The sequence below is a fragment of the Haemaphysalis longicornis genome, unplaced genomic scaffold (genome assembly GCF_048455015.1).
Source record: "Haemaphysalis longicornis isolate Haplotype H1 unplaced genomic scaffold, Haemaphysalis longicornis Haplotype H1 scaffold_5, whole genome shotgun sequence".
Taxonomy (NCBI): domain Eukaryota; kingdom Metazoa; phylum Arthropoda; class Arachnida; order Ixodida; family Ixodidae; genus Haemaphysalis; species Haemaphysalis longicornis.
In genome coordinates, this window is record NW_027526385.1 from 1,442,641 (window position 1) to 1,464,038 (window position 21,398).

The 21,398-nt window shown below is 51.3% G+C and overlaps 1 protein-coding gene across 3 annotated transcripts in view; it reads right to left on the reverse strand.

The window, feature by feature from the left end:
• The window catches only part of LOC144137771 (mitochondrial glycine transporter A-like), a 38,055-nt gene extending 16,981 nt beyond the window's left edge, over positions 1-21,074 (reverse strand). Inside the window, exons 1-8 of one of the 3 annotated variants that reach the window (XM_077669739.1) lie at positions 20,643-21,074; positions 19,851-20,031; positions 19,073-19,160; positions 18,520-18,590; positions 16,018-16,157; positions 8,459-8,528; positions 4,351-4,449; positions 2,529-2,704 (exon numbers count right to left, since the gene is read on the reverse strand). In XM_077669739.1, coding sequence (XP_077525865.1) covers positions 2,529-2,704; positions 4,351-4,449; positions 8,459-8,528; positions 16,018-16,157; positions 18,520-18,590; positions 19,073-19,160; positions 19,851-20,031; positions 20,643-20,708 — 891 coding nt within the window. In that variant the 5' untranslated portion in view covers positions 20,709-21,074. The remainder of the gene's footprint in view (positions 1-2,528; positions 2,705-4,350; positions 4,450-8,458; positions 8,529-16,017; positions 16,158-18,519; positions 18,591-19,072; positions 19,161-19,850; positions 20,032-20,642) is intronic. The other 2 variants (XM_077669738.1, XM_077669740.1) reach the window with 2 other exon arrangements.
• Between the last annotated feature and the right edge of the window lie 324 nt (positions 21,075-21,398).

Below are 21,398 nucleotides of genomic sequence, written 5' to 3' on the forward strand. Positions count from 1 at the left end.
AAGGCTCCCAACAGGCCACCCCTGTGCGTCAAAATCCAGTCCTCCCCTGCGCAGGGGCGAGCATGGCGCAGCTCCATTAGCCTGCCACCTGTCCAGGGAAAGTGGATGTGGTACTCGCACGCTTGCGGCTGTCGCGCATAAAAGAAAAACCGTGCAAACACAGGCGAACAGTAGCCAACGCACGGTTTCCTCATTTGGAGAGCAAGCCTGCTCTTGTGAAGCTGCGCCATTAGGTGAGTGCTCAGCACAGTCTGGTTTCCGTCCCCCGTTCCATACACCTGCCCCCCAGCTCCAACCGAGCAGGGGCGCTAGCACGGCCCAGACTCCTCACTGGCAGAGTTTCAGAATGGCGTAGTTTTGCCACCGGCCCGTACGGGAGAACCCTGGGCACAGACAGGGGCAGGGGCAGTCTTGGGCAGTAACTAGTTACTAGTAACGCGTTACCGGTAACTAGTTACTTTTTTCAGTAACTTGTAGCTGTAACTAGTTACTTTTAAGTTAGAGGAACTTGTAACTGTAACACTTACTTTTTTGTGGAGTAACTGTAACGAGAAATATCGTTACAGTTACTTTATTTCTATAAAAAAATTATCCAACAGCAACACTCATTAACGGCCGATGTACAGTTTGCGCATTTCACTTTTTCGGCCTTTCTTCCGCACAACCTTCGTCTAGTTCATTTATGCCAGCTCACTCCCTTCTCATGGGTGAAAAACATCTGGACTAGAAATGTTTAGGCGTGGACGTGTACCTGGTGTCTCACACGGTCTACTAAGGGCTCGAAGTTTCTAAGTCTAAGCTGCAGTATTTTCCTCAGCAGCGCGACATCGCTCTCACCCAGGCCATAAATAATGCTGCGCCACGCGTCTAAGCGCACGTGGATGCATTTTCGCCACATCTGGGGCTCTGTAAAAGTGTTTGACACAAAGGCGAACAGGAAAACAAACACCCACAAACGCCGCACAACGCACTGAAACCTTTGCACTTTCGCGGAAGCGTTGAAAACTCCGGTCAGGGCGTCGCTTTCTCATTAGCGACGTGCAGCCCCGTTTGTAGGGTCATAAAACGCCGCGGGGAGTCTCTCGGCGGCCTCGCGCTCGTCCAGCCCTGTGCGCACTGTAGAGTGTTCGATTCACAAGTCGCCGTTGCTTGCGACCATTGTGCTCTTTATAGACGCCTGGCCGTATTTGGGACCATGCGTTTGGGACCCCTGGTCTAGAGGCTTCATCGAGCTGTCAAGAGTACTCGAACGAGGTCGAGGAAGTAATAAATTTCACGCCGCTCCACACATACGACGACCCCAACGATGGTGGCCCCCGAGTGCCCTCACACAAGCCAGCATCTTGGCCGGCAGACGTCTGACCACACTGCCACTGCCCCAAGAAATGTTCTTGGAAAGCCTCGCGACTTCATTTCGAGGGCTGTGGCTGAAACGAAAACACTAGCTACATCTGATTCTGAATGTTGGGTGCAAGGAGTATTTGGGCGAGCTTCGTTCGGCCTACGCCTCAAAGCAAACGAAGGGAGGGGTTGCTGGGATCGGCGACGTGATTGCTGTGGAAGGCTGGGATTGTGAGAGCAGTGTTTCCCGGTCGAGACAGCGAAATCCGCCTTTGTGAGGACATGGGGGAGGAGGGGGAGGAGGGGGAGGGGGGGAAACAGTAAAGCGTTCATTTCAGTTTCTATTCCCTTTGGAAATATCTTGTCTCATTCCGGGAATGGGGGTGGCTGGGGGTTGGGGCGGGAGAACGACTTCGAGGGCCCACAGACAAACGTCGCTTCGGCAATGGCTCAAATTGGTCTCCGTCTCCGACCACAAGGACGAAATAAAAAGTTAACGAAGCGCATTTTTTGAGTATCTTTCAAAAACACCTCGACAACCGATGTACTCCTACGTCCGTTTCCCAATTCCTCCAAGGGCCTTCCGTCGATCCGCCACCTTTGCCCCCTTTTTCCCATACTCTCTCATTACGCGGGGCGGACAAGCGACGGCATTGGAGGCGAAAATAAATTAAGTTGACATTAAAAGATTGTTTCGGCTATGTTGTCATCCAGCTCGGTATAGTATAAGTTCGGCCTCCCTGATTCCAATTTTGAAAAACAACTAATTCTGTACTACAATAATGGTTGCAAATAAATTTCTTACAGTGAGAGTGCAGCAACAAAAAAATCAAGTTCCTTGTGATGGATAGCAAAACTTCTGTAAAAAAAAATGAGGCGTACACAACGATTGTTCGTTTGGGCATGAGAGTGCATCATTTTAGGTTCCCCTCGTGTAGGCTTTACTACGTGTAATTTTTACTACCTTCATGCCTTCGTACGTTTCTATTAAATAAGCCAAATCTTTTCAGTAACGGAAAAGTAACGACGTTACATTTTTGCAGTAACTGTAACTAGTTACTTTTGCAAAATTCGTAACTGTAACTGTAACAGAGTTACTTGTTTGGGTTAGGTAACTGTAACTGTAACACTGTTACTTTTTTTCGGTAACGTGCCCATGACTGGGCAGGGGGGCCCATGCTGCTCACCCTGGCGACGAGCAGGACCGTGGCGAGGATGGAGGAGAACTTTGCTGGCGACAGCTGCATGTGGGTCTTGATGACGTCCGCGGGCTGCGTCACCACCGAGGCCAGCAGGCCCGCCACCAGCCCGCACGTGAAGTTGGCCGCCACCAGCTGGCCGCCACTGCCCTCCTGCTGCACGCCTGTCAGTGTGTGCCGGGAGGGAGGGGGGCTTCAGCCTCCAAGCGACGCTTTGGGGCACGAACCTCACCTTTAAAGGGGCCCCGCAACACTTTCGCAAACTTTTCCCCAAACCTGATATGCTTCCCGAACACACCGTCAACAAGCGCATGCAGTGCTTAATTAAAAGAGAGAGTCACAGAGCACCTCGAATGAAAATCACTGCTCTGCACTCGTCAGAGAAACTTGCTCAAAAAGACTGCTCTCTCCCCCCACTCAAACTGCACCCCTTGAGCAGTGCTGCGCCCACTGTCCGGCTTCTGTTCAGCTGCAGCAGTGAGTGCATTCAATAGCCACTGTGAACAGAGTCACCACAGAGGTAAAGCAGGAACTGGAAGGCCTATCCGCTGCAATGAACACACAACACAGTGCTGGTCTGTGCCAGAGATCCCAGTGCTTCCAGGCATGAGAGAAAGGCTGGGAGCGCTTATCGGAGGTGCTGTTGCAGGGTCCCTTAAAGAGTTGTGGAAGCAGAGCGTTCACGCACAGTTACATCAACAGAACTGCAGCTAATAACAGTCACTTATCCTGGAGCTTCCACTCCACCAAACAGATGGCTAACAACTACGTGCCAAGAAAGCCACAGGAAGATACGCAGCAAAGACAAACGTAAACTGCGCAAGTTTCACACAGGCAATGCAAATAGTATCAACCTTCACTGCAGCAAACTGCGGCACAAGGAGCCCATGCCAACGGCAGATCACGCGTAATGGCCTGACGACACGACAATCTTCCACACTTAGTTTTGTTGCACTACGGTGCTCACAAATCCAAGAGGACAGATTAAGTCGTAGGCCGACGATACGTCCATTCTACAAAGGCTACTGTGCTCAACACAAACGGAGTGATGGCGGCATCACTGCCTACACGCATGCTGCACAAGGCTCACCACAGCACCCAGGCAGCACCAGACAGCAGCCGCCGGTCTGGTCGGCCCATGATGTAGAAGTGGCAGTAAGGTAGAAAGTTTGGCTGTCACAAGCACTTCACCATTTGCCTCAGCTCCAATATCGATAGCTGTTCCACATGAGCAGTGCCACAACACCTAATTTGCAGGTTAATTCACTACACATAGCATCATCGTCTTCTTTTTCATGCTCATTGGGCCACCAATGAAACGATGACCCACCAGGCTCGCAACCCGACACACTGCATATTACCCTACATCACCAAAGGCGTGCGAGCAAGACGGCGACAAAAACGAAACTGGCCGCATGACTCCACCCATAGCACTTTCCGCAAGCCACCAAGGCCAATCCGCATCTACTTCTACCCATCCGGTCCACCGTGGCGGACGACTGCACTGCCAGACTCCTCTCCGGGTGTCACTCTATGAAACTCTGTTCTTCCCCCACACTGAGTAGGCACTGCTCAGCTAGGAATGTACTCCGACAAAGGGAGCATCGGCAGAGGACACAAGCAGTGGCCCGAAGTGGACAACTCCCAGCAACTGACAGCCACTGCCCAACGGGTGTTCCACACAGTGGGGATTGAGCAGCACGCGTACGTGTTTTTGCACAGCCAGTGAAGCTGCGTGACCCCCTTTCGGGCAGGGTGGCCTAATTACAACGGCCCATGCCTCTGCAGAAGGAGAAGGGAGAGAGCTCACTTTGTGGCACGAAGCGCTTTGCCTGGACGTAGAAGACGAGGTAGATGCCAGAGTAGGGGGCGTCGCGGATCAGCGTAGGGATCAGGCCCGAATACAGACCTGCGCAAAGAACGGAGGCCGAATCAAAGAGAAGAACAGACTGGTAGCACACAAGGCACCGAAGTCAAAGCACGAAGTGGGGCTGGTTGGTAGTGAGCACAGCAAGACAGGACTACCAGCGTAAAAAAGCCTAGACTGGCCTTGTGGCCCCACTTGTGCCCCTGTGCTGTTATGCCAGTAATCATGCCTTTTCATGTTTGAAAATGTTAACAGGCTTGTCAAGCGTTCCCTCTGGATGAAAGAGCCTCCTTGAGGTGCGAGTTAAGCAGTGTCATCCACTTATGTCCACTGCAGGACCAGGGCCTCTCGACTTCCTCGATGAGTGCAAATCCATTCCTTCACCCCTGCATCTAGTTGATATTCTTCCCTGGCCACTTCCCATCCCGTCTATCAGCCGCCACTGCCACATTACATGCCCAGCTCGAGATCATTTTTCCCTCTTAGTCTGAGCCCTGGTGCCTTCCACCAGAGTTTGCTCCCTGATTCAAGGCACTCCCTTGCCGTCCCTTACATGCTTCTTTCCACTGCTCGCTTGGCTGACCCAAGCGTTCCCTGTTTGGTAAGGTGCCACATCTCTTCCCCATGAGCCATCACCAACAGTACGCACTGGTTGCACATATGCCATTCTTTTCACAGGCAGGGCTAGCCTCCCACTAGTTCACTACTCGACAGCGCTCGCCAAATGCACCCCAGCTCATGCCAGTTGCATGCATTATTTTGCCTCTCATGGCCTACACTAGCACTATGCCAGCCACGATCTCAAGACGATGTCACCCGCCAATCTCCACTGGCTCAAGTAATCGCCCATCGTCCCCAAATCCCATCCATCAAGCTTCCTACATGCCCCCTCCAGGGAAGATGCAAACAACTTTGTGGACCAGCTGCTTCCTCGTCTCGTGCCCAACAGGAACTTGCCACTCTTCGTGCGTCCCCTGAATGTGCCCTCCCAGAGTTTCGTGCAGCTCACCTGGCCTCTCAATGCTCCCAGTACTGCAGCAGTGTCCACTGAATCAAACACTGCTCTGCAATCGATGGATGCCACATCAGGGCTTCGCTGCACCCCACGAATGTCTCAGTCACCTGAGTGACGACACAAATGCGGTATGTGGCAGAGTGAGTGCCTAACTTTATTGAGCCCGAGACGGAGGTGAGGGAAGTGGGGAGAGGGGGGGGGGGTCCCCGTCATTCTTCCCCCTCAGACGGCGCAGGAGTCCTTATGCCCTGGCGGCGTCTCCGGCTATCTGGACGGCCCGGAGTCGAACGTCTTGGTCTGAACTGAGCAGCACGGCCTCCCACTTCTCCGAGGAAGTGATGTCTAGTGCTTGAGGTGTGGTGTTCACTTTAAGGGGGCAAGCCCATAAAATGTGTTCATGGTCGGCCCTTGCTGAACGTAATTTACACTTATTTTCGTATAGTCCGGGGTAACAATGACTGCACGTCACCGGGTTCACAAAAGTGTAGGACTGAAGGAGACGCCGGGCTACTGACTGCCACTTTCCCAAGGTGCGGGATATCTGGCCCTCCCTAATCTGCAATGATCAATTATCTCCCTATAGGTCACCACGCGGTCCCTACCCCCCGTGCGGAACGATGTCTCAGGTGTTTCTGGGCAGTCTCGGAAGCTGAGACCACGAGCTGCCTCGTGAGCGTTTTCGTTCCCCGGAAGTGCCGAGTGCGCCGGTGCCCATATAATTCGGACCCCTCGGAGTTTTAATGATTTGAATCCTCTAAGGATTCCTTGGGCCTCGGGTGAGATCCTTCCCTTTGCGAAGTCTATGATCGCAGATTTCGAATCGCTTATTATGAATTTCGCTTATGTAGAAGAAAGCACCAGTGCATTGGCTGCCTCTTCTCCTACCTCCGGAGTGCATGTGGCAGAAGTGTCTTTCCTAAGTCCCGCTTGTTCCCTCGGCTGTTTAGAAACCTAGGGTGTCGCACATTATGCAGTCAGCCTCGACGAACAGCTTGTGTACAACAGGCAGGGAGTGGGCTCACAGACAACTTCCACATCACCTTTCCTCTGAATCAGAATTATGCTGGCGTTCTTTTTTAGGCCAGTGGCACGTACTTCAGTCCTGGGGCACTCCGAGAGCAGTGCGGCCTCCAGTGGAGGGCCCACTCCGTCCTCTAGTCAGGGGTTCTCAAGCATGTTGGTCCCAGGGAACCCTGCTAAGTTCCGTTAAGTGCCAAGGAACCCCCCCCCCCTCTCGCCAGTTTTCATTCCGTTCATGCTACATTAACGTGCAATAAATTCGAAGCAAGCAAGGGTATCGTTTTTTTTCCCGTCGGCTTTACGTGAATGTGTACGCTAGCGGCACCTATCTCCAAACAGGAGAAATGCGCATGGGGGTAATATAAGGCCGAGATTCAAGTGCAATAGTTTAACCACGTGGCCCGTTTTCGGAGTCTGGCTGGCTACAAGCTGCTGGCGAGATTTATTGCGCAGCTCGCGCGTTTCGGTTATGCGCCGAGATGTGCTTACTGACACTCGGGCGTGAGTAATGGAGGTTCCTTAGATCGATCGCGACTCAGGTTTACCATATAAGACTTTGCGACTGCGGAACCAGGGAAAATTTATCAGTGGCTCGCGGAACCCTGAGGAGGGGCCTGCGGAACCCACTTTGAGAAACCATGCTCTAGGTCAGTGGTTCTCAGCCATGGCTGTCCCGGGGACCCCTTTTGTGCTTGCGAAAGTGATGGGGGACCCCACGATGGAGCCTATATTGATTGGTGTCATAATGTCAAACAATTTCTACTTGCAGCCTACGTCGCCCACACACTTATTCGATGCCCGCCTTTTATGGTTGACGCCAATGACGATGCGCACCATGTTAAACAATCTGGTCTTGAATCTAAAATTCTTTTAAACACCTATATGTTGCCTCTTCTGTGTCTGCTTTTTTCCTTCTCATAGCTGGCGTGTCGTGCAAAAAGCAGATGTTAAAATAGGTGCGGCGCGGAGAAACTAAACATACATGTAATCCGGCAAAGCTACCTTTTTGCATTGCAAGAAAGTGCTGGCAAAATCGAGAAAAGAATGGCGGGAGTAAAAGCTTTGAGGTAGGCTTCGCGGGCCCCTCAAATACTCTCGCGGACCCCCAGGGGTCCGCGGACCCCCATTTGAGAATCACTGCTCTAGGTGATGCGCAATCACGCCGCCCCTCTCCTCAGCCCAGTGGTGCTGAGGCCAGTCTTTACCGTGCGAGACGACAGGCAGCCTCTCTGCACAAACTGGAAAGCTGAACCGATCTCCACTGGCCAGAAACGCTTCTGCAGTAGCAGCCACACTCGTGCGACGTGACGAGAGGGCAGCCATCTGGGCTCCTGCCTCAACTCTGCCACGTGCTCACAGGGCACATGCAGACAGATGTGCAGCCTGCCAGGTGATGCGTCAGGGTCTTCTCACATGCTGCATTGCTCTTTCTTTTCTCGCCCTTCTTGAGAGGGCCACCCGTTCTCGGGTCTGCAGTGCCACATCTGGGCAGCGGTTCTGCGGTCTGTGATCGCACGTTTCCCTTCTACCGAACACGCTACGTTGACAGCATCCAGCATGGGGTCCCGGCAAGGACCCCTTGGCCCGACCCCCAGGGCTATTTCTGAAGCCGGCTGCCCTACCACGTGCACGCCTTCCGTGCTCACTGCAGGCAAGAATGTGGGAGCGTGGACTGGGACACCAGTGACCGTGTACGCACACTGGTTAACGCGTGACCTGCGAGCACCAGTGGTTACATGCAGTGGCCCGTGACACTGCCCACTCTCCCCACCGGCAGGAGAGCCCTGGGCAACAGCGGCTGCAGCCCCCTCCAGCTTCCACGCCGCTCCCCGACACAGAGCAGGCTCCCTGGTGCTCACACTCGAGCAACTTGGAGGGTGCGGAACCCACGTACGTTCTGCTCACAACCAAGCTCAAGTAATGGCCACGGCACACGTGGCAACCGAGGGCCCGCATTCGACGCCTCCAAGCCCCACCCTGCAGCATCGCTTCCCCCTTGCCCCGTGAGCTGCCTACCTCGCATGCCGTGGGTCCTGTAGATGTCCCGGGTGGCTTCGCTCATGCTCCTGTAGTGGTACACCTCGCTCTGCAACAGCAGGAGGCACACGCGCATGCTGATTGCACAACAAGGGCAGAAGCGGGAACGGGAAAAGGAAACGCCAGTGAGGAGACCGGCCCTGCATGCACACCGCTGCCAATGGTAAATTCCACAGCTGTGCGCAAGTATTCATTTTCTTGCAGCAAATACAATGCTCACCATTCCGATTTTGTTTCAACAATTCGCAAACATAATTCCCTCGCCTACCCGGCCTGGTGCACGTGGCCACGCGAGTGCGGCCACTCGAGAGGTGCCTGCAGCACAGGGTGGAGCAGCTGCTGGGCAGCAGTCCCCCCAGAGAGAGAGGGGGGGGGCAAGCCAGCAAGGCGGTGCCCGGCAGGGTGCCCTTTTCAGTGACACCACTGACGGCTCTGGCGGGCTAAGCTGGAACCGCAACGTCTGCCATGCTGCCGGAGTACGCCCCAGCAAGCGCAGATCTGCCCCACCCTCGGCACACAAAGCCCTGCCCCACCTCATCCTGCCCTGTCCCCCTTCCCCCACTCGGGCTAAAGAAACGAGAAGAGCAAACTAAGACAAAACCTGGGCCCGCTTGCACGAACACACGTTCTTATTGGCAGTCTTATTCACAGCCTAGTCTTATTCACGGACTTTAATAAGACCGCGAATAAGATTCGGTCTAGTGCGCTTGCTCGAATGCACTCGGGCCAGGCTACAGAGCGGTCTTATTGAAAACTATAGGGACAGCGGGTACCTAGATGAGCACGAGAGGCGCGCCTAGGGAAAAGCGGGGAATACGCCGCAAAACTGCTTTGTTGCCGTTGCCAGCATTGGGCAAGCGTTTATTTTGAACCATGATTGGATAAATTTAAGAAATGCTGACCATCAGACGGCGTATTTGGGCCTTGTCACAAATACGTTACAATAATCCGCAATCCTTGGTAGGCCAACCCACGCGGCCGGGCCCCGGTCGCCTGGCCGCGTAAACAAAGTCATAAACAAAGATCGTCTGCTCGAAGCGTGGGCCCGAGAAACCCACTGGGCTGACGCAAAAAGCAGCGACGTTGTCTCACGTTGTCACAACACGAGTCGTGCTTTTCATCTCACTGTGAATTAGAAAGTTGCGAATTGGTTTCGGGTTAATCGTCGTAGACGCGGATGCAAAGAGCACTCCAGCGGCTCACGCCGCCTGGAACGGCGACACGATCGCAACAAACCGCTGCCTAGCCGGCAGCACGCTAGCGAGGGCTGCAGCTGTACACAATCGCGCTGTAGAATATAGCCGAATGTTGATATTATGCATGCTGCTTTTACGTGCCGCCTCCGGATACCTATTGTTCAAGCAGAATGCGCAATCAAAGTACAAAACCAAAGAATCAAGCTTCGTAACCGCCACTTTCAACGAGAAGGATGGAAAGACACGAACTCTGCGCAGCTTCTCGTTGAAAACGAGATTTTATTTGGCACTCATGGGCAGGGGTACTACAGGCTGCTAGCGTTTTGCTGTTGTGTGTAATTTTGTGGTCACATTGCAGTTCTATTGTGAACGCCTATCTGTTGTTCCTGAGTTAATGGGCATGATTTTATAAAACAATACATTTGTCCCGTCCTTTCCGTGCCGCCTTTTCGTAGCTACTGCAGCGACTGACAGCCATCTGACAGCCGACATAGCAGACGATCACACATTCACACTGCGCGCTTGGCCGCCCGATGTCTGCTCGGGACTAATACCAGGCTGCAGACTATCATTCCTGTCCATCTTTGTTTAACGAGATGGAGAAAAAAAGCCGCACTACCCGTGGAAAACAAGCACACACCCAAAGCACACAGCGGTTGAAAACGGTGGTTGGCTGCAGCCATCGGTGCCACATCAAAGTAGGTAGGCCTTGCGGCTTCCGGCGCCGGCGTTGTCTGTTCCTTTCCACCCTCTCTCCCGACAGCGTTTACAACGGCGTCGATCTCCTCGGAACAGGCATCTATTTCTTCCAGCAGACGGTCTAACAGCCGCCGCTTGGTATTGTTCGCCACTTCTACGGCTACTGCACTCGTTTTTCACGGTATGGAGGTCGATCTTTATGATGAAATGACCGACCAAGTCAGCATAAGACTGTGAATAAGACTGCTCGGAGCAGGCTTGTTGACAGTCTTATTGCGTTCTTATTTAGAGTCTTATTCACTGTCTTATAAGTTTCCAGAAAGCGTCTTATAGCCTAGGGAACATAAGACCCCGAATAAGACTGCCAATAAGATTAGACTGCGAATAAGACTGTCTTATTTGGCTTCGAGCAAGTGGGCCCTGGCCTTTTATAGTCTGGCGTCTGCAAACACCGGACTGCCCAACAGCAGGCACCCAATCGCCACCCTCCTGGGGTGACTCAAAGGAAAAAGAAGACAACAAGCAGCCCTCCGATTAGTGGCAGTGCTGGGAAGCCCCCGTGGGCCCTGAAGCGTGAACGCCCGCCCAAACGCACAACTGCCCGCACCTCCGCACTGTCAGCGAGAGAGGTGAACGACCACGGAAGTCCCCAGCCCAACGCATACCCAGGGCGTCTGCTGTTGGCCTAACTGATTAGATAAGAAGATTTCCGCAGATTTTGGGCGCCTTATCTTTTGCCCTCGAGGTAGGTTTCAAGCTTTCTAAAGGTGTGCGCTGCAGTTGAACACAAAAGGTGACTGCACAACGTCCTTCTGGGAATGATGCATAAACAGTGCAGCGAACAAATGCAGCAGTGCTGTTTTTCAAATTATCAGCAGAACTAATCAAAGAAAGAAGAAGTACCTAGTGGAGCCCTTTTTAGAAAAGTGGAAAGTTAAAAAAAATCCTCTTTCATTCCAAAGACGTCATCAGAGTGGAACCACCTTCCAGCAGCAGTCGTTGAAACTAACAATCTAGAAGAGTTCAAAAATCAGCTGCGCACGCACTTTGGAGTACAGGCTGCTGATTAGTTGCCTGCTTTGCACTGTTGTCATTGTGTACATCTTTTGAGTTTTTTGTACGGTTCAAGTGCCTGATTGTTGTACTTCTTGTGATCAAAAGCTGTTCCCTTTTTTTTTTGCCCTTGTATGGTATTGGATAATACCGCTATCTTTTTTGCGTTTAATTTATGTCTGTAAAGAAACTTGTTGAACATTTTTCTCTGCTAAAAATGCACGCTGTACCACTCCCCTCTCCAATGCCCTTGGGCCATGAGGGTACACGAAATAAACAAATAAACAAAACCCACACAGGTTGCTAGCACAGCCAAGGAGCTTAAAACAAGCAACAAATTGCACCCACATGCACAACAGCAACATGCCTCCTCACTCAGTGATGGAATCAGGGAACAGAACGAGGGCCTTCTGTCAGGCGCTGTGCACAGACACCCACGCATAGCAGCTTCCGCCGCACTTGTGAGATGCGAGTGCAAGGCGGCCACGGCAGGAGAAAATGGAAACCAATCATTAGCAACTGGCTTCAGCTTCGATTGCCACCGCTGCCCAGACGTGGTCTGGCATCACCAGGTTCCCAGCTACCGGGAACCGTTGAGGAAGTCAACTGCGGGTGTCAGGGCCGTAGCCAGAAATTTTTTTCAGGGGTGGTCATGGGCTCTGGGAAGGGAAGAGCTTCGGAGAAAGGATTGCTAAATCCCACTTTCACACGCTGCCTGGAAAAAATTCCCTCGTGCCCCCTCTGGCTCATAGGCAACTTCTTGAGGGTGGGGAGAGGACAGGGGGAGGGGCAAGTGCGGCAGGCCCCCAGCGCACCCATCCTGCCGATGCCCATGCTCTGGCTACGTCCCTGGTGGGCGTCAATGAATCACGAGGGCTTGACAAGGATGGCCACCCACCGTGCCACACAGAGTTTCTCCCCAATGTACACTATACAGGGACACCTGACACTAGAGCCTAGGCGAGCTGCGCTTCAGTACGTGCGCCGCCATGTACCGGGTAGGGACGCTCAATCCTCACTTGGCATGGCCCATCAACAAGGTTAAAAATTGCCGCTGGCTGCAAAACAACAACAACGTTATTTCAAGAGGTCATTCAAAGTTGTGCTATAAACAGAAAACTGGGGCTCCAAAGATTCATCTGTCAGGAATAATTCAGAAGCCTCACGCAAGGCAAAATGTTGCCCCGGCCAAAGAAGCCACGTGGCAAGCCAAGCCAAGTAGAAGTAGAACGCTGCTACCTGCTATGGCAGTGCCCACAATGGCACACGATCTCAGCGACAGATTTCCCTCTAGTACACATTAGCACGAAAGCCTATGGCCTATGTGGGCACTTTGCCACTGACGGACAGGTTCAGACTGTTCTTAATTAAGCAAAACACCAAACAGAAATCGTAGTCTCACAGCTACGTTGTACTGGACGGGACATGCCTCCGGGTACCAGGGAAGCTATGAAATGAGTACCTGAACACACAACACTGGGCTCTCAATGCTCACTGGGAGGTGCAAGGAGAGCTCAAGAGACAATGCAAACTAGAGCCATTTCTTTGCACAAATCAATTCTTTGGGAAAACATTGGATTTTCACTCACTTGAAACCGACTACCTGAGGAGAAAGAAACGTGCCTAAGATTGGCTACGTAGGGAAACAAAATGGCAATCAACCACGCGGCTTTTTTCTTTCTTCTTTTTTTCTCATTTGGGTCAACTGCTTCGAAGGCCCTAACCTTCGAACTTTCAGGCAATGTTGTGTACACAGTTGGAGACATTAATGTGACCCGAGTTCATGGCAAATTTCTTTCTTTTTCTATGCAGACGACTCAGCACGTCTAGAACACATTGACAAATGCACACAGAAAAAACATTCTGCAAACACAACTATACCCCAAAACTGACCATCCTAGTTCAATCAGCAGCCTTGCAAAGGGTGCGCCACGTACCATAACTGCAATATGAATTTTCCAAGGCAGCCCGGTTCATGGTGCAAGACCAAAAATGGACACTAGGGAGGCTACACCAAGAGAAATTTTGGCAAACTCGTAAATGTTCACTTGGTCACAAAGCACTTGTAAAAAAGGCTTGGAAGAGAACTAGTTAATGCTTCAATGCAAGCATGGCTAGAAGTTGCTAGCACCAAGTGTCTAGAAGTGTGAGAAAAGAGCACCGTAAAGTATGCAGTTGTGCACTTCATTTTGCTTAGCACTGAATTAAGCTCAGTTTTCCGGGGCATAGGTTTTCCAAAACAGAAAGGTTGGTTAAGGTATGTTTTCCAAGACTGCGATACTGGGCAGATGCAAAATTCAGAAGGCCAGGGAACTTTAGAAAGCACGTTGCATAAGATTCAAGGGGACTGGGTGTGTGAGTGAAACAATGGTAATATTGTTCAATGCTGATGTGCAGTTCTTAGACAAACTCCTTTGATGAAGCATGTTGGCATGCGTAATGTGTTTCATTTTACGCGTTTGGGTAAAGATGTAAATGTACGACACTAGTGGTTTCGAATGAACAGCTGGAAGCAGGGCCTGCCAGAGTCCCCACTCTTGTCTTGTGTTTATTTGCTGCACTAACAACCACGTTTTGAGAAGGTTAGCTTGGCAGCAGAAACGCTTTGCCATCGTCCGCACCCTTGGCAGCCAATGCACGCGAGACCAACCACAGGTTGCAGCAAAGGGTCACGTGCTTCCGCGTTGTTGTTGACAGCAACAGGGGAGGAAGATTGCGCGACATCTCAATTATCCCCCCGCCCAAGAGGAAGACAAGCGTCTGCCAACAACACCGTGCCGTTTGCTCACGCCGCGATAGCAGCCCGGTGGCACGCCCAAAGCCACCCTCGGGAGTGCGCCACTGTTATCAGTGTTGAGGCAGCCTCACTATCAGTGCCACTCGGCAGATTGCAGCACCACTTCTGAGAGCCACTCACTTGGCTCTTGTTGACAGGGAGGCCTTTGTGACGGAGATGCTCGTATCAAGCTGCCACTTCCTCTCTCAGTAGTCCCCTCTGCTCACGATATTGCACCCTTTCTGCTGTTTATTTCCCTTTCTACAGGAGAGGGCACATTTTGATTGGCCTTGTGTAGATCTCATCACACCCTGGTCGATCTTGCTAGCATGCTCCTGAAGGCAGCGGCTGAATTTGGGCTTACGCTGACTCGGCAGTCATTGAAAACATGCCAGCCGAATGTTACGGCAGCCCCTGGAAATTATCCCAACTTCATTGCGGGGGTTTGCAACCGCACGTAGAGGTGGTGCAGAGGCAAGTGCTGCCACTCGCTGCCGTTTCTCCACTACAGCTGACCTCTCGACGCAGCACGGCTGCAGTGCCACGGGCAGGGCAGGCGCCGTCTCCACACACGTGCTCTGTCGCGTGGAGTGCTGAACACCATCCCCTCTGTTCGGCGAGACGTCTCAGGTTAGCAAACGAAATCCCAGAGCTTTCGCACTTACGTTTACATTATGACGACCAAGAGGCGAGCCTTGTTCAAAATGCTCGAATCGCTTCTTTGCTGGCTGAAGGTTCTCAAGGGAAAGGTGATTGATACACTACAGAAGGTCCCCCAGTGGTATGCACGACCACTTCCAGGCCCGTAACAGCAGCAGTGTTTATCCAGCTGGTTGGGCTCTCCCTCGCACACATAGTGTGACCAGGAAGTTCGGAACTGAGCCATAACAACAATGAATTGCTAACAGGGGATTCAAAGAACTAAACAGCAGAAGGTTTAATTTGCTCTTTCGGAATGAGACGGAGAAAAAATGTGCAGGCGGGCCCCATTTTTTAGTGTCAATTTTGCCACATGGCAACGCAGCACCTTTTTGTCTGCATGGATACGTCCACAATCCGAGTGTACCTAGCGGTTCGAACGCACGCATGACAATCAGTTATTAGCAGGCGAATAATCTGATTCTGCACTAAGTTTTGTCATCTCTTCATCAAGACTCGTGTCTGTTTTGTTCATGACATCATGAGCCAACCAGAGGTTGCCAAAATTGAGAGTGGCCGTGCTGCACCAGCGAATGTTTTGGCAGCGCGCAATTGAAATTCAACCACCCGGAAAGCCCCAGGGACCATCGAGATCAAATAAAAATTTGCCCAGTACGAAGGAACAGCTACCGTTGGTAACTCACTCAGCCACACTCCAGTCACAAATGACATGAAAAATGCAAGAAACATTGAAAAACTTTCCAATTCGGTGCCACAGCGATGTAATGTGGGCAGGAGTGAGACATAATGAGCCAGCACTAAAACATGGTCATGGGTGCGCTGACTGGCCATGAGCATTCGAGTGATGCGATGAACCAGGACCCCACCACAATCACCCAGCCAGGTTTCCGCGGCAGTGGCTGCCCACTGCACATGCAGGGTTCTGGGGTGTCACGCGCAAATCGCTGGAAAGTGTGCGGGGGCCGCCACTGCTCCGTCTGTTCTCTTTAACCCTGCCACTATTTTTCTCGAAGGTTGCTGTAAGATGGGAATCATTGTTACGGGAACACAGCAGTCTTTTCATCAGTGAGCCAAACTCGCGCTCTGCCTTGGTGGCCCCCTTAAGAGGCCAATCGGTGGGAGTGAGGAGCGCATGCATCAAGGAGGAGGCGCACCTCAAATCTCGTCTTGATGACCGTGACCGGCAGCAGCACCACACCGGCGATGGACCGAGCACTGGCACCCAGGAACATGGCCTGGCCGGGGCTCGGGCTGTCCAGGCTGCAGCAGAGCACGCACGCCCTGGCCTCACACACTGGTCATCGGGGGGGACAGGCACGGCACGGGGGGAGGAGCCAGTGTCAAGCTCGAAAGGGGGACAGAGTGGCCTTCACCCCCACCCAGCCTAATGCAGTGCACGTCTGCACGAGGCCAGCAACAAGGGGTGCAACCACTGGACGGCCAATTGAGTCTTGCGCAAACACAGCGTCCTTCCTTTCTCCTGGACCACGGAAAGGCATAGTTTCACGCTAGATAAAGCTGCTGTGGAATGTGTGGCCTCTGAAAGTACTGCCACTCCACTAAAGTCGCACACTGGCCGAGGATACACTCGTCTACAGCAAGCAGATCACTGGTAGCATCAGCAGAAACAAGGGTTCTGGGGAGAGGAAAAAAAAAAGCGGGGCTTCATAGACCGCTCGGTATCAGATAACAGGGAATTGACAATGCATAGACTGCCAGCACACAGTTCGTGTAATTACTGCTGCTGCAACCGAGAGAATGCCCCTGATATTTCTATTTTTTGCAGCTGTAACTTGTACACTTATATTTGGCTCCTGACAGAGAATCACTATCATTTATTTCACCATTTTTTGCAACAGTATAAAATTTTGCTGCGGTATAATTGGTATATTTGCTAGTGGAATAGTTGTGGAAACCTCACAAGAGCGCATAACATTACAGGTTGCCGTCACTTAACTACACTCCCAAGCATTACTCATTTATTCTCTTCATTCATTCTTTCACTCATGCTTTACATACCTAACTGCAGGGTATTTTCTCACTTCCTACATAGTCCTTTCCTCTTTAGAAAAAATTAAAAAAAAATTAAGCTCTGTTTTCAAGATTTCAGCAAATTATACCTGCAGTAAGAATACCTGTCAGTAAAACCATTCGTACGATTTATGTTCAAAAACTGAGGAGACCCCCAGCCCAGAGCAACAAGAAATCTGGCCCTCTCGGCTGCCGATTTCAAAGAAAACAAACAAGTGTAGTAATCTCCATTCGCCTGTAGTCACAGCAAAAGCAGACAGGGTACCACCCCGTTCGACTGAGCACATTCCCTACGTGACTGCGCCCTATGCTGTGGCCAGATACGTTTGGGCAAGCAAACAGCCGTGACTTGCGCATTTCCATTCCGTGCGGCAGATAAGGGCGCTAGCGGGTGACGGGGCGTGTCAGAGACACAATCAGCAGGGAGTGCCTACGCTCTCCTTATCGCAGCTCACAACAATTGCCAGCAGTCACACGAGCGCCGCAGACAGACACTCGGCTCCTGGCAAGATGCCTGTAACCCCAAGCTGGTCTGCTAGCAGTTCGCAGTGTTTCCTTCTCGGCTGGGAAGCTCTACGGGTACGGCATGAAGATTCGTGCTCTGTTCTTGTTTTTGCAGGCACACAGCTGCTGCCTATTATTGCCCCACAAAAGCGCACTCTGCTCTGTGAAGCTTCCCTTGCTCGCCATTTTGATGACTCTAGAACATTCCACTATAAATGCAGATCCTTTCACCATCCAAACCAAGCTGAAAAAGTAGCACTAAGTGGAACTACAATAAAACAATTGCTGAATCATGGTCACACATAAAAATGAACAAAGCCCCAAGAGGGCCAACTGCAAGATATTCTGTATGTGACAGTAGAGAATCTGTCGATTAAGACAGTGTGGCACTAGCCACACTAATATAAATGATAACATGGGTGTCTCTACTGATAAGCCCAAACATGCAAGCAGCAGATATGAATTCCCAAATGCTGATCATGAATTTGTGTCATTAAAAAAATCAAATGGCCCCCCACCTCCACAAGTATTATCACCCTGGGTGAAATTTGCAGCCTTTTATCTGTTTGGAGGACCCACAAACACTAGAAATCATCAGGTTTTTTTTTTGTTCCATTTTCTTTCTGTGACTATTGGGCTCCTCAATATCAAAGATGTATTAATACAGGTTTTATGCGACATCTGCACTGGCAAGGATTTCTTTGGAACAGCTTGCTATTGCTTCTGGGTGTTTTGCACTGCTTTCAAATTTTCCACATTAAAACTACCCAATTCTACATGGCCCTAAGGAAAGCGCAAAGCGGACATCAGCCCCACGGCTGTTTGCAATCAATGCAAACTATTTCATCGTATCCAGTACTGGCTCTTCAAAGTGGGACCAAAAAAAAGTTTAACAAATTGCATCCACCCAAAATTAGCCCAACTCAAAAGGGGTGCCCTGCACAATGATATCGCTATCAGCAAACTTGTCTATGCTTAACCAAAGAGAAAATGCTAGTTTACGGTTGTCTCCCCGCACTGCCAAATCGTTCTGGTGGGCTTCCTAGTTTCTCTTCTGATTTCATCGAAAGGCCCAGTAAGTACACCCTGAATCCAAGAGCTGCAAGTGCTGGGCCACTTACTGGAGGCTGGTCTTGAGGAAATGAAGGGTGCAGAAATAGAGCCCGACTCCGGGAACACAGCGGACAATGGACTGCAAATGGCCAACAGGCAGGTCTGAGAAACATTGACTTTAGCGTCGAGTACTCTGTACAGAAGTCAAGATTGGGCTACGCAGCACTGTCACATTAACAGAGCTCGATTTTGCACGCTTGAAATATACAAAGTGTGTAAAAAGTAGCAACAACTTGCACAATGAATGAGGCACACACTATGAACTGCCTCTGTTGACTACAGGCTGTCAGCTGCCACACATTACATTTCACAAATGCGCATCCCAATTCTGGACAACAATCACGGTGTAAAAGCCAGTGAGCAAGACAAACGGGACAGAAATCAGATGTGTGTACGATGCAGTGCCATGCACTGGCGTTCCCCGATATTTAAGAATTTATACGTGTTAAAGCCAGACAGGCACAGAAAGCACCCCCACTCAGACTCACACTCAAGTTTGTACTACCTCAAAATTAATTGAAATCAGCAGGCTGTGAAGACAAACAACTCGGGGCAACTTACAGGAACCGTGCCTTTCCAAAGACCGAAGACTTTCTCGTTCTTGATAACGTGAGCAATGTGCTTGAACATGCCGGCCCTCGAAGTCTCACTGCAGCGAGAGAAGAGCCCAGTGAAAAAGTTTAGCCCACGAAACTCTACGCAACCACCACAGTACAAAAAGGAAACTCTGGGAAAAGATGTGACAGAGGCACTCCATTTCATTTGTCCGAATTGTTGCAACGAGCACAGTAGGAAACACAGATTGCAGCCTTCTAATCACTTGACCATATGCTTCCTGGAAACTGCAACAGTTGCAATTGTTATCCGAGCACGGCTGATCCACAGCAGGTGACTGTGCTGGCATTGGAAGGTAGTGCAGTGCATGGCGGATATCTTTCCACCTGTACAGCCAGCCCCAACTCCTTTCACGGCAACAAGGCTGGGCAGACAGGATGCAGTGCGAGACCACTAGCCACATGCAGTGGTTGCAAAAGATCTTGGTTGCAAAACGGCACTTCTACACTAATTTAGGCAAGCACCAACAATGCACGTCAAGCACTGGCCACTCTAGCTGGTAAAGTCTTGAGCCACATCGTGCACCAGCTAAATATCACGTAAACAAGAGCACTGAAAAATTGTTGTTTACCTGCACATGCTAAAGAAATTACCAGCTTCCTCATGGACATGGGATGCAAGCATTGTTGTGACACAAATAATTGCACGCGTTAAATGAAGGCCATTATTCTGGCTTGGAGTTGGCTGCTTCCTTGCCTGGCCAGACTCAAGCGATTGCAATCACCTTCGGGGTAGGCCTGTTCATTCGGGAAGTATTGGCGAAGTGGTGTGTTAACGAATGCCGCAACGCACCCGGCTGCTGGCGGCTGCTGAAGCCTCGTCTTCAGCAAGTCCAGTGGCTGGAACAGCAGAGTCGAACACGTTCCGCTCAGCGAACCAGCCAGGAACGACTTCACCAGGGGCGACTGGAATCGCAACGAGGCACGCTGAGCAATTGCACATCTGCCTCAGCAGGAGAAGACGGCTTAGAGTGCACCGGCCCTTAAAAACGAAATTCGTCATAGCAAGCGCATTTCACGGTACCACCGTTAAAGCCACTTGCCCTGGGCGACACTTCCGGCTGTGTTCCCGGGTAAAAATAAAGGTAAATGTGCCCACAATACATAGCCAACATAAAAGGGGATACAAAGCGTGTCTGTCCTTTTCTGCTGACCCTGCATCCGGTGCGCGCACTTTTTTCGTCCCGAATTGGGGCCAACTACCCTGCTTCCTGTTTTATTGCTACTTCGCAACCGCTGGCCCTCTCTTTCAATGACCAAATAAGCGTGCTTCCTTACTTAAAGCAGCGCCGAAAGTCGGGGCGCTAGAAAAGCTGTTTAGCCAGCAAACAGCGGGTGCTAGCAGACGACGTTCGAGTGCGACACCGCATACAGCGACAGCTCTGGTCTATGCAATACCCCCGCCTCGAACCAGTTCAATGTCACGCAGACAACAGTGCATTAATAAACAGCTCGCACACCGGCAACCAATATAGTATCCGACGGACGTGGTAGAATCAGGTGCGCGATAAGCTTACGCTGATGATGACGTCCGCCATCGCCTTGCTTGTGCGGCCGGGCTCCTCGGTGTCAGAATGGCTCATGGAGCCACGACACCGGCAGGGCTTTTCAAGGCGAGATAGCGCTTATCGTCGTCGCGCGTCCCTCGTCACAGCTCCAAGTCGCACGCCTATTCGCCTGGAGGGTGGGGGACGTCGCTGCATCACCGATAGCACGCCAGACGACCGTCCAGACAGCAGTGGTCGCGCGGAAGAGGACGGGTACCGCACGTCGGGTGACGGCGCACTCGAGAGGGAACGGTGGCTGACGCGGTAGCAGCTGAAATTTTCGACGCAACGAGTTGCAAAGTGACGATGTTCGCGCTTTTCACCATGATCTGAACGCTGCGCCGCTGCGCTGGCTGCGCTTACATTTCCTCCATGATTTCCTCCCTTTTTTTTTTCTTCTCGTTTTTTGAAAGGGTCACCAGCCTGCGTCTACGTCTACCGTAGTTTCGGATGTTAATCTTCTTGTACTTTTGGTCATCCACTCAAAAAAATTTAAAAGGGCTTGTTTTTTACATAAATTATGCTAATTTAGAATTTTTATACAAATACTTACCAAAGAAAGAGTCGTCGCAAAGATCTTCGACACGAACGCGATTCCGCGCAAAATTTGAAGGTTGGTGTTTTGGTCGCATGGTTAGATGACCATTCTTACGTTATGCTGTCCTTCCTGCTCTCTCTTGGCGCCGATTTGCTTGTTTGGAGCTTATCGGCAGCGATGGTATGCGG